The sequence below is a fragment of the Epinephelus moara genome, chromosome 23 (assembly GCF_006386435.1).
Source record: "Epinephelus moara isolate mb chromosome 23, YSFRI_EMoa_1.0, whole genome shotgun sequence".
NCBI classification, from domain to species: domain Eukaryota; kingdom Metazoa; phylum Chordata; class Actinopteri; order Perciformes; family Serranidae; genus Epinephelus; species Epinephelus moara.
The window spans coordinates 19,759,901-19,776,439 of record NC_065528.1 but is presented as its reverse complement, the minus strand read 5'-3'; the positions used below and the strand labels follow the sequence as shown (position 1 = coordinate 19,776,439).

The 16,539-nt window shown below is 41.4% G+C and overlaps 1 protein-coding gene across 1 annotated transcript in view; it reads right to left on the bottom strand.

The window, feature by feature from the left end:
• The window catches only part of ube2h (ubiquitin-conjugating enzyme E2H (UBC8 homolog, yeast)), a 35,189-nt gene that overhangs the window by 11,096 nt on the left and 7,554 nt on the right, over positions 1-16,539 (bottom strand). The window contains exons 2-4 of the mRNA XM_050036027.1: positions 3,319-3,395; positions 229-303; positions 96-135 (exon numbers count right to left, since the gene is read on the bottom strand). Coding sequence (XP_049891984.1) covers positions 96-135; positions 229-303; positions 3,319-3,395 — 192 coding nt within the window. The remainder of the gene's footprint in view (positions 1-95; positions 136-228; positions 304-3,318; positions 3,396-16,539) is intronic.

Here is a 16,539-nt window from a genome sequence, read left to right as displayed (position 1 = left end):
ACAACAGGCAAATATCATTAGAGCAGCTTTAAAACACAAGAAACAATAGTCTGCTAAATACTGACACTTCAGATACATGACTGAAATCAACTTACGCTTCGTCAATGTTGGGATGAAAAATCTTGTTCATGAATCCTGAAAGAGCAGAAAGTACAAATGAGGACAGTGCTAACAAAGCGAAGAGAAAATGTGATCTTACAATCTCTCATTTGATAGTAGCACTCCTACCTATTGATGGCGATTTGAAAGGATATTTGTCAGGAAGATCTACTCGCACCTTCCACACGCCTCCCTCATACGGTGCTGTATATGAGGAGGGGACACAGAAAAATAATGAGGGAACACTGTGGAGAGACTTTCATTCCATTGAACATCATATTTCATCCTTTATGCACTCCAATGGATTTAGACACTGTAGGGTTATATCAATTTTCTGCACTCCTTTCTCCGCTCTCAGAAACACAACAGAGAGCGGGCCACTTGAGAAATGAGCTACACACATACCACTTCCCTTTGCCATTTTCTTTTATCTTACGCAGTAATGTATTTCAGCCCAGGGGAATTCTTTACTTCCAAATCACTTCATATAATACACTGACATCAAAGACGACGAGAATGAGATTGTGTGAGTGTGTGGTGCTCTCCCAGAGAAGCTGTGTGTAACGGGACCCTTATGTGCCGCGCTGAAACCGAACAGCACATAGATGGCTGAAAACACACTTGTTGAGGATGAATGGCGGTGGGCATGTGCACACACACACATGTGGGCAGACAACAGTGCCGTTTTATTTGGCACGGTTACGAGGCATCATAAACAGGGTCAAACACCCACTTCCTCTCTTTACTGATGCGTAAGTGACGGTGGTTTTAGTGCGACAGATGTTGCGAGCAGCACACGAAAGAAGTATTTCCTGCTGATGAGGCCACTCTCCTCATCCAAATTCCCCTCGAGCCTGGCTCCTCTGTTTTACACTCTGTGGCCTCAGGCCTGGTTTCAATCCATTTTACGTTCCTGGCCTGCTGTGACGAACCTCTCTTTACACCGCAAACTTGCAGTATGTGGTGACATGAGATGGGAGCCGTGTAACGTGCGGCATTAGGGTGGCATGTGGCAACTGGGAAATAAATTAATCAACATACCCTATAACAGCACCCCCTCCCTCCCAATTATTCTTGGGCAAGGGAGCTTGCACAAATATTTGGCAAGGCTGGTCTCCAATGTACATATAGACAGTGATAAATTATCTTGTGGTGTTAATCAAATTAAACAATGTGATATGAAAATTAAAAACAGAAATGCTGTGAGGAATTTTTGGGTTACTCAAGTACTGTGTCACTATAACCTGACCACAGCACAGAGGTCTGTCCTTGCCTTGCTGAGATTTGGTATCTTGCCTCTGGCGGTGGAAACTGGGCTTCAAATTAATTCCAGAGGAGAATAGAAAGTGTTGCCCGTGTGACCTGAGAGGTCGAAAATGAAATGCATTTTTTGTTCTATTGTCCTAAATATCACAATCTTAGATGCAGTGCTTTCCTTGAAAGGTCTGCAGAATGTCCTGATTTGTTTTCCATGTCTGATGAACATAGACTTCAAGACCGGATACAAAGTGTGTCACCTGGCTCAGTTTGTGTTAAATGCGTCCCAACACAGTCGAAGGGCGCTTTACGTTGATGATGTATTAAAGGCAGTTTGTGCCTCAGTTATGTTTTACAGACCGAATCACAATGACATCACTAACAACAACAATTCGTTCCACGCAGACAACTGGCAATTTCAGCCCTATAGTTAATCACAGCTAGCTGAACGATTTCATGTTTCTGCTGTTCTGCTGCTTATGTACAGTGTTCTTTGCTGGAAGCATAGCAACATACTTCTGTGAGCAGGGGTCGTATTTTAGCCACCTAGAAAAATCAATATCAGTTCAAGTGTACGCTATATTTGGAATACTTTCACCGCTTCACCTTACAAACTAACTGATGGAGATACTGGTAGACCAGCGCTCTCGTGTTCTGTATAGTAAAATAAGTGGTTTTGTCAAAGGAGTCTGGTGGCTTTGAGATAATGGCTTCAGTTCCCTGCTGGAAAGGGCGTGAAAATCTTCTAAACATAGCATACACTTTAACTGATAATGATTTTTTAGGTGGGCCCTTTTTTAGGTGGCTAAAAACTAACCAATTAGGGCAGTGTTTGTTCAGTGAGGTTTCATGTTATGTATGTGACGCAGGGGGCTTCTATCTTCATGTTATTGTAAACAAACATTGTGATTTGATTTACAGCTGTAATGTCTAAGGAGCAGAGCTGTGCTCTTTGACTTTTTTGACATGCTTGGAGATGTATTATATCCTCCTGAGACTCTGTGTCCTCATATGAGGACATCTAATCTTGGGTTTACTTGACCTTATACTTCATTCTACTTAACTTAGACCTGTTGTCTTCGTTCGTAGACACTTTTTTGTCCCATCTGGTTGTGTTGGCGGAGCGCAGAAAAGACGATCAAATTTGACTATCGAGAGGAAGTAAAAGTCGTAACACGGTTTTCGTCGGTATGCGGAAATCATTTGCACAATACACCAATCCATGTAAAAACAAGATGGCAGCCATGTCTGCCAAGTCAGTCTGCAGCCGATCCCGATACAAAAGTGGACAGGGTCCAAAACCTGATCACATTTTATGGTTGAAACATGTTTATTTATGATTAATAATGTGTGTAGTTTGATATGGAATATGGACGTACTCATTTGAGGACAGTGGGACTTAATTATCATCGACAGTGTTAAGTTTTTGGGTTTTTTTATCTTATCGGGTCCTACTGATCCCAAATACCGAGGAGAAATTAAAAATACATACTAAAAAAAGTTTGTGTCTCAGGAGGCTATTTGTTTTTTTGCTCTCATTATGTTGTTGCACTTGTTTGTTATGTTTCTGGTGCCTTGTGAGCCAGTGCAGGCTGGACACCTTTTGGTGCATAACACTTTGAAAATAAATTACTTACTTTGTTTTCAACACATGAGAATGACTCATGCTGTGTTTAGAGTTTAACTGAATATCAGATGAGGTCAGATTACTAGTTTCAACAGCAACGTGATTCTGGTTTTACAGCCAATCTTAGAAATGATCAGTGAAGAGGTATTAAGTTTTTGGGCACACAAATATTCTTTCCTTAATTTGCTGTATATTTCTTGGACCCTGGATGAAAACACACCCTAAATCCTATATTTTCTGGAGCACATTAATTAGCCCGAATGAGGATTTAGCAACAAATTAGGAAACTTGTTTAATGTGTCAGGGTAAGGGAAACAGGAAAAGAGAGCACTTACTTCCTTGTGGTCCGAAAAACTTCACTACAAATTCATTGAGTCCGCTGAGGATGGTGACTTCATGCTTGCTCTCAATGCTGTAAGGCTGTTAAGGACAACGTTTTCATGTGACTGCGTACAGATAAACAAACACAACCTGAGGGACTACAATAATGAACCGTTCTTGAATAATATTCAGGATCACTAACAATTTGGCCTCTCTGAAATGGTGATTCAGCCGCAGTTGTTTGCAGAGTAACACATCATCACATATTTTGTTGCAGGGACGACAAGGACACGAGCAGAGTCTGACCTTTTTCCTCTCTCCTAACCAACATCATTCTCTGATATCATACAGAGTTATGAAAACTAAAGGAAGAGATGATAGCTTCAGACAGATAATGAAAACAAATCAATGCATGAAAATTACACTTGGATTCTGTTATGACCCTGAGTCCTGGAGCCTTACTTTCAATGACAATTGATAGCTTCACAGCAATTTGTTATTCTGCACATTGAAGTAATGTCCTCAGACTGAATGTGAAGTATGCGGGCCAGTGAATCCCAAAAAAAATAAAATAAAAAATATCATGCATGCTCACATAAGCCAGCCGATCATATTCACTCATGCTACAGAGACATGCTGGCCTTTCTCCACCTGTCACTCTCTAATAGCCCTGGACATTAAACACAAGTCCCCACAGAGAAACATAGTCCATCTCCTTACAAAGAGCGCCTAACATTCTTGAAGTTTATGTTACCACCTACACTGCTGCTGACAAAACCAAATGTACTATGTGTGTTGGCCCCGTTTCTCCTATAAACTGTATAAAAATAATGGACGTAGCCACCTTGACACCACACACTGGTTTGCGGACTCCCATTTGGAGCCTCAAGTTTGGCATTTTGACCGTCCCCATCCAGAAGTAACTATATTTGGGTGAGCGGCTGGCGCTGTGGAGGAACAAGGGATGGGACACTATCCTTAGACAGCCTGTCACTCAAAGCAGCCACGACCTTAATCCATAACTTTGATTATCCACCGTTAATTATGCCTAACTTTAAGCCTTTATAAAATGTACACAGGTGAGTTATAGAACAATTCACCCCAGGTTTAGTTGTCATGAATGAGGGAAATTAGTTATAGACATCAACGCCAATTTTTGAACCAGGCTTTTAGAGCCAGCCTCAAGTGGCCATTCGAGGAACTGCAGTTTTTCGCACTTTGACGTTGGCTTCATTTTTCAGCCCCGGTGGTTGCAGCTTGGTTTCAACATTAGAACGAGAATCAAAAAAAGATATAAAACAGCTTGGTTTATAGCAGGCAATTTTTGATTTAACTTACTTTAGTGTCATAAAGATGTTGTTACCAAGAGTGACACAAGGACAGAGACACAAGGATTGAGATCAAAATCACAATGGTGGCCTCAGTGGTCAGTGACTGACTACTATCGACCCAACCCTAATCTCACATAAAATCATGTGAGAATGCTCAGATTGACGAGAGTGGCTACATTAATCTAAATAAGCAAATTCTCCAGCCAATCAGAGAGAAGCACTCTGACAAGGCATGTGCAGGTCACTTAAAGGAGCTATATGTAAGAAATCTAAAGCAAATAGCTGTAAAATCATCCTAATATGTCACAGAGACTAAGGAATAATGTTCATATAACATACTGATCTCACAGACAACAATAGTACAGCCAGAATATTCGCATTTAAAAAACATTTTTACAGTCCGCAAATCATGTTTATGTTTTGAATTTGTGTTTTGGCCTGTTGCGCCACCCACCGCCGTCTACCAGTCACACAGTCAGTAGAGTCTCAGCATCAGTTACAGTTACGACTGAGCTACAGCAGCATGGCAAGCAGCATTAGCAGTGTCCCGGTACATAGCATTAGCAGCCGACTCCTCCTCAGCTGTATCCTGGCAGCAGCGTTAGCAGCAGAGAAACCGGACTTACTCGAACAGTCCGCTGGAAAACCGAAGATCAAGGACGCGGCGACGCAGCCCTGCCATGGCAGCCGCCCGTGGGCAGACAAATCAGTCCCCAGCGTGCCGCTGTCCAGCAACCTCAAATCTGTAGGGGAGGGGGGCGGACACGACTCGCGGCAGTATTTTGAATTTGAGTGCAGTAACCGTTTTGGCCACATTCTTACATACAGCGCCTTTAACTGAGATGTGCTTTTGTCAAGCAACTTACACTAAGGTCACAACCATTTGATATTTCGTTGAACGCGTCTTCATTGAAGAACCTAATTTTCAACATTAGGGCTATTTATTTCTGACCATTTAATTTGCATGTTAGTGATCTGTGGCAGAGTCCTGCATTAGGTTGTGAAAAAAGGTGATTGACGGGTGGGAATTTGTCACTACTCTGCTGACTCTGTATGTCCGCTGTGTCTTTTAGGCCACCCTGGAGTATGAGAGCCACTTCAATCAAGTGCGTTACCAACAGGCACGTTTACTGTGGAGATGTGCTGCTCAATTTTATAAGAAAAAGCAAAAGATATTGATTTAGAATTGTATTTTTTAATTACCTTTAATTTGAAATATCATATCTTAGTTTCACATGTATGAAATGTCCAAAATTGATCACATTACACACGCTGCCTCACCAAATTGTTTGAACAGAGCATCGTTATTATGGGATTTGCAGTTTCGGGTCGGGCCGCAGATCTTGTGTCAGTGGGTCAGGTTAGATTGCGGAACTAATTGGTCATATTCCTGTTCGAGAGCAGGTCTCGAAAATCACACCTGTGCAGGACTCTTGATCTATCAAAAGGCAGATGCTCTCAGATTTTAGCAGAATCTAACCCTCTCCATGCAGCAGACTGCAGATCATGTAGATTCTGTAAACATTTGGGTGTACAGATGCTTGGATGCCAACTACATTTCTAAGATTAATAACACCAGATTCTCATCACATACACTCTAATGGGGTGCAAGAATCTTGTTACTCCAAAAACAGAAAAGAAAAAACCTGACCCAGCTGTTCAACTCTGTTTTAATATGATTTGCCTTTTTACCCAAATCGTCTATCACAGGAGAAATTAATACTTCAGTTACAGACATATATTAACAAACCCTACAGAATGTTTTTAGTCAGTGTATTACTTGGCAAATCCAACATCACAGCTACGAGCATATAATGTACGCTCGCTCTGATTATTTTTGATCTCCACTCTCACACAAAATCATCACAGTGAAATTATTTCCCTTTCATGTGAGCAGAGGGAAGAGGCAGAGGAAATCAAATTGAAGCAGAGAGAGAGAGAGAGAGAGAGAGAGAGACTTAAAGAGAAAATAAACAGGAGGAAAAGAAAGGGGATGAAAATCACAAAATGAGAGTACAAGACTGACAGAGCACATTAGAGACAGAGGGTGCAGAACATGGGATAAAACTCTGTTTTCCATGCTGCACAGTAGCAGCTGGCTTGTCAATCCTGATTGAGTGTGTATCCCATTAGCAGTAGCACTGACCCCCCAAAGGGTTAAATCAAACTGGAGGTTATTTTAAGCTCTGGTTGAGTCTGCAAAGAGCAGACTGAATCCATGGCTTCTGCAAGGAAATGTGTCATTGTCAGACAGAAGAGGAAGCTCTCTGCTCAGACTCGTGTTGAAGTCAAGGAGACATTCTGACACTCTTTGATACAAAGGCCAAGACAGAATGAACAACTAATAACAGCAGGAGGACAGTATGTACCTACAGCGTGCTAGCAAAACAACAATTAGCCATGTGCAATAGGGAGACTCCAATCACACACATCAGGCTGCATGCATCATGTTTACATTAAGCAGCTCACTACACTCTGCCCTTCATGTAAGGACATCTAAAGCACCTAACTACAGTAGTAGTGAAACTACTGGTGTGTGAGTAAGTGTGTGTATGACCCGGGAAAGAGGGAAGCACCACCAAGGAGGGGGGATGGTATGGACTGTGTGCGTTATGATCAAGCAAGGCAGTGAGGCATGGTGGGGGATAAGCTATTAACGGGGTTGAATCAACACTGATTATGCTGCAGGCTAATTGACATTGGCCATACCGACTAAGAGGCCAGAGACGAACGGCTCTACCTGTGCAAAATCAGACCCTTACGTTAACCTTTCAGACATTTAGTTGACACTTCTGAGTACATGTTCGCAGGATACCGTGCAGCATGAGTTCACAGCAATGTTAGAAGCGAGTTGCAATGCAAAGGTCGGGGTCTTGGTGATCTGCAAGTATTCGTGCAGCCATAGTGAGATCATGTGAGTGAAGGAGGAGGTAGGGAAAGGGAGTAGCTCATGTTGCACCGACTGACTTTTCACATACTGTTACACTCACATGATAATGATGTGAACACAAGTTACACACAAAAAATAACCACAGTTTCTGACTGTGACTGTGACTGTGGCTGTGGCGAGCACCTTCCATCAATCTCCACTAGCACAATACACAAACACCTTTTTTCCATACCCCCTTGGTACAGATATTAATTGGAGTGTGGTCTTTGTTGATTTGCTTGGTTAAAAAACCATAGCAGCAACATGTGCACACATTACTCACAATCTTAATCTGAAGGAACAATCTCAGGCTTTGACGTCAGCACTGTCACCTTCTCCTCTCATCCAATCGCAAAACTATACATTCACATTGATAAGAGTGTGGCCATCTTTCACGTCATCATGACCCAACTGTTTAATCCACAGGCCTTTTGTTTAATACCAGGAGACTGAAACCTTTAAACACTCATTCCCTCCAGCCAGTAAATAACTACACGTCACTTTCAACAGCACTCCTTCCCCTCATGAAGGAGTTTGGCAGGTCTGTTAAAACAGAAGGGAGTTCCTGATTAGAGCCTGTACACGCTCATCAGTTTGATGGAGTGAAAGAAGTATTGAGAGTGTAGTTGACAAACAGCCACTCAGCCAGCCGAACAGGGAGAAAAAGATGGCCACAAAACTGGATAGGCAGGACATTCAATATATACCAATTAACTGTGCTGCGCTGTCGTTTTGTTTGGGGTTTTTAAAACAGAGGTGACATGATGACGCATTGCATTTCAAAAGGGAAGGCAAATTGGTTTCACTCAAACAGCTGACAAGAAAGCAAGACATAAATTGGGTTGTACAGTGCATTTACATGCACAATAATATTACATCTATATTTGAGACATTCAAATATTGTGTTTCAGTGCTGCTCTGTATAAAGTCCAGTCAAGTGAAGTCAAACAATCCGACTGAGAATGACCTGAATCAGCCTATATCTTCAATATTAACAGTATAATCTGCTAGCATGAAAAAGCTGGTATAAAGCTGTGCTATGATTGCTGTGTTCTGGCATGTAAATATCATATCTCACTAATTATTTGGTTTGGAAAAATCAGATTTAAAGAATGTGTTACTGCATTTCAGCTGCTGTAGCAGGCTGTTTTAATACTGGAGTGAAGATGCTGGCAGTCCCATATGAAACCCAAAGACCTAGCTAATCTATTGGCATGCTAGCTTGTCAGGAAGGGGGTTAAATGATGCTCCCAAGTTAAACAAAATTTTGGCGAGGAAAAATCTGGCATGGCCATTTTAACAGGGGTCCCCTGACCTCTCATCTCAATATCTCTGACTAAATATGGGTTCTGTGGATACCCATGAGTCTCTCCTTTACAGACATACCCACTTTATGCTAGTCCCATACATTTTTTTGGCAAAAATAAACATACTGTTGATTTGATGCAGTACAATTATGTTATTTTCGCCTATTGTATTTGAATATTTCTGCATACTGTGGTCCCTAAACAGTCTTGGAAATGTATAAATTGGGTATTGGATATGTGTAATGATATTAGCCTTCATGGTCGTCATTAAACTGTAGTGACACCATTTTTGAAACTTGACCCCACTGTATAAAATGACCAATTGTGACCTCTAGGATAATCAAAGCCCGATTAAATTTTACAACCACAAAATGGAGATGTATGGCTTTCATAAGGTATAGTGACACTAAGGAGGTTTCTCAGCAGTTTCCAGAACAGAAGTGTTCACCAATCAATCACTAAAAAAATGCAATTCTTATAGAAAACTTCACGTCAAATATTTTCTTTTTTTTTTTGTAAACAAAATTTTTATTGAATTTCAACTGAAACAAGTTATACATTTCACTGTCGGTTCAATCGTACACAAAAAGGAATAGAAAATGAGGAAAATAAATAAATAAAAAATAAACAAGGATCCCCCCCCCCCCCCAAATTACAACATGGATTTTCCTGTGGTGTTCCTCAAGGTCTCGGTGTCTTAATGTGGTATTTTAGAGTGAATTTTGCCCATTTTTTTTTTAAAATAAATTCTCAAGTGGTAAAAAATACTTTGGCAACAAATCTGTGTAACATAAGATATCAACAAAAAAAATGTTGGAACAATTTATGAGACATCATTAAGCATGAGAATGACTTTCGTATACTTCAGTCACAATGTTCTCAGCCCTATACGCTCTAAACTTTAAAAATTTGAATGAGTTATTAAATATTTATGGCTGGAAAAACTTATCACACAATGTTGAGCTGCATCTCAAATTAATCTTTAGTTTCCCTGCTTTCTGATGATGTATACCACTTCTATGTTACATATACTACTGACCTGCTATCTCCCCCTAAAGATCCGCCCGCCCCCGCCCCCCCCCCCCCCCCGCCCCAAAATGACAAAAATGGGTCTATAGTAGGGTTCAAAATGGCTTCAACGCATTCCGATCAAGGCTATGCATCTACTTGTTCCCCATTCCCATCATAACGACTATCTCTCCATCCCCCCACCTTGGATTAGTATAGATAAGTCATAATCTGTGGATAGTCCCAGGTCAATAATCTTTTACTCACACTTATAATCTGATACACAGAGCCCAATCAATCCAGAGGAACATACACACATTCTCATCACCGTGTCTCAGACCAACGCTGAACTGTAAGAGCAACACAGCCGCATGTGTTTTAACAACATTTCACTGCAAGACATTCTTCATATAATGACACACTGGCTTTACAGCACTCACACTTAAAAACAGTGTAAAAAGAAAAGGTCTAAAAGAACTACCAATTAGTCAAGGTTTATCCAAGCACTGAGGCCAACTTTATCCTGATTTTGAACTTTATAAAGCACATTTAAAGGCTTAAGTGTAAGAGTATGCAGTAAATAGCATTTACGGTTGTGGTCTAGACATGTCTTGTTTTCCTTCTGGTCCATTCAGGCCGCTATCCCTGTGTGACCCTGGATCAAAATATCCCATCCTGACCAACCCCCTTTCTAAGAATGGAAAACAAACATGATGGGGAATCATAAACAGCACCCTGTCAAACAATGTGGTGTCAACCGTGCTCAAACGTTTCCTCCTTTGGAGACAGAAGCTGTAAGGGAGGCACACTGGCTAGTTTCAAAGCAGTTCCTTGCCTTATCTTTCTTTCTGCAGAGAGAAAGGGATGGAAAAGCTCACAATATCATTTCATCAACCGGGTGATGCAATAAATCTAAAAACATCAAGTATCAACACGACTCACAATAACACTATCAGCAGCATTGTGCATCTTTTACGTCTGTGGTAATCAAATCCAAAAAGACCAAACTGGCCCTGCAGGCCAGTTAAGATTATTTACATCTGAGAATACAATACTCCGACCACCTGCTGACACCTCCAGCTCCAAGTAATTCTTTTAAAGGAAAGGTAAAGAGCTTCTGGGTGGACGAGTCTGAAATAACAGGAAAGGCAGCAAATCAAATAATCCCAAAAGGCATTTGGAGAGGATTTGGTTACCAACGCCATGCAGAACCTCCAGTTATTAATGGCACTAACCAGAGAAGAAGACTGTCAACGACTGAGCATAAGAAGCAAAGCAAAGCGAAGACGTCTGCCTGAGAGACACTAATAGTCCGTAACCTCCCGAAAAGCCAGCGGGGAAGAGGAACATAAAAAGAGCGGGTAGAATAAGGTCAGCCAACAGAGCACGGGGGCTGAGACAGAGGGAGAAAAAGAGCATGAGAAGATGATACTGAGAGCGGTTGAAGAATAAAGCAAAGAAGAAACGTGGACAGAGTGATTCCAAAGGAGAGGCTGAGAGACAGTGATGCAGAGATAATGAGAGAAAAGAGTTCAGCCTGGTGAATGCTGATCTAGCCTTGCAGGCAGATCTGTGGATGTGAATGACATCATTGCTATGGACTGCAGGCCAATGATGATGATGATGATGATGATTATGGTGGTGATTGGGCCTGAGTGTGTGCAGACACACAAACGTGCAAAATCTGTATCTGTATTTGACTTTACTTAGACAATGCATGCTATAATAGTTTACAGTTACGAGCCATTCCAGATTTCCATGTAATTGGCGATTCAATATTAGCAAGAGAGTTTTCATTTGAAAATTGCAAAAACGTCTGCATTATTGGGCCCCAATCAGACAAGGCGTGTTTAAGCAGCCTGGAGCAGCTTTTTGTAATTGTTTTCAATGAGAGTGAAGTGTTTTGCTTTTGCATTGATGAGTACCTTGTGTTTTTCTGCTGTATCAGGGCTGGAAATTAGCACTAGCCGCTAAAGTGCTGGTAAAATATGCAAGTGTCTGCTAGATTTGCTTCACTCATGAGCCAAAAACAATAGTAATGTAGTAAGTGGCTGGTAGATTTTGGAATCTACCAGCTACAGTGGCAGGTGGACAAAAAAGTTAATTTCTAAAGGTCGTTGCACACTGAGTCTGTTTATTTCATCTGAAATTGTCGCACATCTAACAATAAATACGACTTCACATTGTGTCAATCACTTTTGCACATTGAGTCCGAAACTTTTGTCCATTATTAAAATTTTCGGAACAGGTTCTATTTTCTGCATTTTTCGCATCTGTCAGAGCGTTTACAGATGTTTGACCAAGAATCAGTGAAGAAAATGTGGCTGCGGGACATAGCTGCGATAAGACGGAGGAACGGGGTGAACGGAATCTTTCCATAACTCACTTTTAGGTCAGGTCAGATAGCAATATTCAGGTGGATGATGATGACGAGGAGGAGGATGTAGTCACACACAGAATGTGGAGGACAGAGAGGGAGGACAGCACCGCCCCTTCATGATGCTGCCGGAGGGAGTAGTAACAGCCAGATAGGTAACTCCAGTGGAGAGAGGCAAAGGAGGAAATGTCTTTTCATTTGTCAAGTGTTGCCAATTTTCACAACAAATAGAGTAATAAAACGCATCGGAATAAGTGTGCAAGGTTTCTGTGTGTAACAATTTTTTTGGGATGACGGATAAAAAAAAAAAAAACATATCCAGAAAAAAAAAAGGACTCGGTGTGCAAAAGCCTTAACCCTGGCTCTATGCATTTCAAGATTTTGCAGGAGTGCCCTGAATGCCTCAAGTTGAAAAAAAAACCCACTTCAATTCAGAGCAAAAAAGTGCCTGATATCACTGACATTTTTTCCCCATTGTCCAGTCAGACAGTTTGACAGGTGGGGCTCTGTGGTGGCGATGACAACATATGGTATCATACATGGTTTGTGTTAAGCTAACGTTAGCTCAGTTTAAACGTCCCCCTAGGCAAGCCGCAAGACATAGGTTTCTGAACAAATTCTCACCTGGACTACTTTCTAACGTTTTCCAAAAGATGCAGCAAGCTGAAAAAAGGCAGCTATAGAGCTATAGGGGCAGGCTTCAACATAAAAGGCAGTGTGGTGCACCTCATGTTTTGCAACCTACAGAACGTGCTCTGTCTGATCAGGGCCTTATGCAGTTTTGTTGTGCAGAGCTTTTGTTTGGAACATGGTAAATATTAGACTGAAGAGTAGACAGAGCAGTAACAGAATATAAAATATAAAATAGTGTCATCTGTATAAAGATGTATTAACACATCAAAAATATGACAGAGGACATTATTAACATAAATAGAAAATAGACTAGAGCCAAGTGAAGAGCCCTGTGGAACTCCTTCACTGATGAGCTGTGTCTTAGAACACGGCTTTTCATGTTGAGGTTCCCAATAAAGAATCCTTCAACGTTGCTCATGGGCTGAATTTAAAAGAGAAAAAGAGCACAACAAGAGGTTTTGACATACAGTGCTACACCTCATTTGCTGACCTGACAATACAAGAGTGTGAAAGCTCTTCTGTCATCTGCTGCCGCTGGGGAACACAGCTCTGTTTCATAGAGGTGAATACCAATGCTGCTAAAGTGATGTTCATGCGGTCAGTGCATACAGGACAGCTTTTTAGCCTTGGGTAAAGAGATACCATGGTGTGTGAATGATTTTTTTAGTACATATGGATTAGATGATGCTAATTTGTCAAATCAGTTGCCCTAAGTGGCAGAAGAAGCTCTGTAACCTTCACAGAGAGTATCTTGTCCAAGAGCACATCTTCATTTAGAGATAAGAAACTCTAAGGCAGCCATCTCTCTTTCGTTTTCTCTCCCTTATACACAGATTGTAACGACAATGTACAATCAAAGGCCTTGCAGATGAAAGGCAGGAAATATAGCAGCTGTTCTCAGAGTGTGAGCAATGGGTAGGCTTCCTCTGCCAAAAGAGATACAAGTATAGACTACCAAAAGCACAAGCTAATATTCTTTACCCACAAGAAACTGAGAGGAAGAAGGCTTACTGACTTAAGACAGTGAGCTACATTTTGCAACAAGGACAACAGAAAGCAGCCTTGTACATTTGAAAAACAATAATGAAAGAGACAACAAAGTCAATACCAACATTAAACCAACAACAAAGCTGTTCCTTCTTCTTCCTCCAAGTATGGGCTCAATGCCGACTCTGATATTCAAAGAGAGCCAGAGGAAAAATTAATTTTGCATGTCTAAGTATGACTGAGTGTTTTGCTCGTTTGCAGTCTCTGCCAGCGTACGTCTTATCTATACATGTGGATTGCTTCCTGTAAAGTCCCAGACTTTGTGTAAATGGGCTCTATGTTCGTGCATTAAACTTTTTATGTATTAGAGCACTGCACCGAGCCAAGCAGGATTACTGCGTGACCTCCACTACACTCTGCGATCTGAAAACAGAGGCAGCCAGTGTAGCACAGCAACCATCCTGCCACAGCAGGCAGAGCGAGTGATAGGCACTGTGTTGCTGTGAGAGTGAGATTTAATGAGTTCAACACCAAACAAACACCGTCACTGCAGCCGTCACCAGCCAACCCCACTGACCCACTCCGCCACTCTCTCTCCACCTCTCACACTCCCTCTCATACTGAGGCATTAACGTCTTCCCCGAGCTGTTTACTTTCTGTTATTGCTCATTAAGTCCAACTCTCTCTTCTCAATATTAATGCAGATTTGGAGCCTGGCTGAACCATTTCAACCGTCAGAAACCCCCTCACACCCCAGCTCATTGACTCAGTAGTTGGATAATCCTGTGAATACATGGCAAGCGAAAAGGGGACAAAAATGAGAATGGATCAGACAAGAAGCCAAGTTTCATGACAGCTCGACTTTTTTATTTACAATACTGATAATACGACAACAACTATCTTCCCATACCAACCATAAAGCTGTTAATATTCAATTCAAGATTTTAGTTTGCCTGTTGCTTGAGTTGTCTATGAAGATGACACGCACTGTCACTTTGGTTTAAGTGAGAAGTCCTTTAGGGCCAAAGTGAAAACAAACAACAAAAGTCAAATGCTGCCATATAATTAGCTAGCTATATTTGAGAGAGAGCTAAAAAGGAGAATGGTGGAAGAAAAACACATTACAGCAAAAACAGCCTAGATACTCATTTTCACAAAGTTTATATTAAATGAGGACGTTTTAATTTGGGATAAGTAGCTAATCATCAAGCCAGCCTGACAGAACTCAAAGGTCACAGATGTTGGTTTAGGGTGCTTTACAGTATGGCAGAACAGAGGTGCAACAGTGATAAGGAGTTTAAATGTGTTTGCTCGACTGATTTGGAAATTGTGGTGCCCTCCATTGCACAGGACGTACAGCCTGTTATGCATCATCCCAAATCTGATTTAGACAAGCTCTGCAAAGACTGCAGCTCAATGTATGGCCAGCATGGCTATCCTCAGCTCTAGTATGAGATGAGGGGATCTTGGCTCTTCATGACTGGCCTGGCTGGCTCTGATAACTGAATATAGGTGTACTGGTATGATACTGATACGCCTGTGGTCACGCCAGCTGCTCTCACTTCCCCTTTTACCTGCCCAGATCCCACAAGAGATTCAAGATCTCACCCGTAGCTTTGTAGAGCGGGGGAACTAAGGACTTAACAACCAGTGCAACAAAATACTTGTAAACAGATTAAGCAAATGTTATTATCCTATGTCGTAGCAGAACAAACAAATTAGCCACAAGGAGTGATGTAATCCTATAGAGACTAGGTTAAAATAGTTGGTGATGAAGCTCTTGCTTGCTTAAAGGTTCAGTGATTTAGGGGGATTTAGTGGCACCTAGCGGAGAGGATTGCAGATTGCCACCAGCTGAAACTTCTGCAGGTCAGAATTCCTCCAGTGTTAATGGTTTAGGAGGTTTTTCTGGTAGCCTAATTATGTGCAGAGGTCTCTTCCTCTCCAAAACAAATGCACCAGATGATTAAAACCAGTAAAACACTGAATAAAGCAGTTTCACATTACAAGTGTTTCTCCTACACTGTTCGGATTGTCAGAGGTGGGTTGCTAGCCCAGCACCTGCTATTGTGTGCTCACCTTTTTATCTCTGACAACTTATGATCCAGACATTCAAGAGGTTTTTACCAGGAACCGAATTATCATCTTCCTCTCCAAAAGAAACAGAGTCTGTGATTTAAAGCGGTAACAACATTCAATCAAGCAGTTTGATGTTAAAAAATACATGTTTTTCCAATGCTGCTGGTCATAGAGGGGCGTGAAAATGCAAATGGGACAGTGTTTGGTTTGTCTGTTCTGGGCTACTGTAGAAACATGGTGGTGCAACATGGCGGACTCTGTGGATGAAGACTCCCTCCCTCTGTAGATAAAAAGGGCTCATTCTAAGGTAATAAAAACACAACGATTCTTATTTTCAGGAGACAGAAAACATACTTGTTAAATTGCATTGTGTTTCTGCCCATATATCCCCCTAAATCCTACACACTGGACCTTTAAGCAGAACTGAGGGGATTGCGAGATTTTGGAACATCGCTATCTTTAGGTCAAGATTCTAAAAACATTACACAGGACACATTAAAGGAGCTATATGTAAGAAATCTAAAGCAAATAGTCGTAAAATCCTCCTAATATGTCACAGAGACTAAGGAATAATGTTCATATAA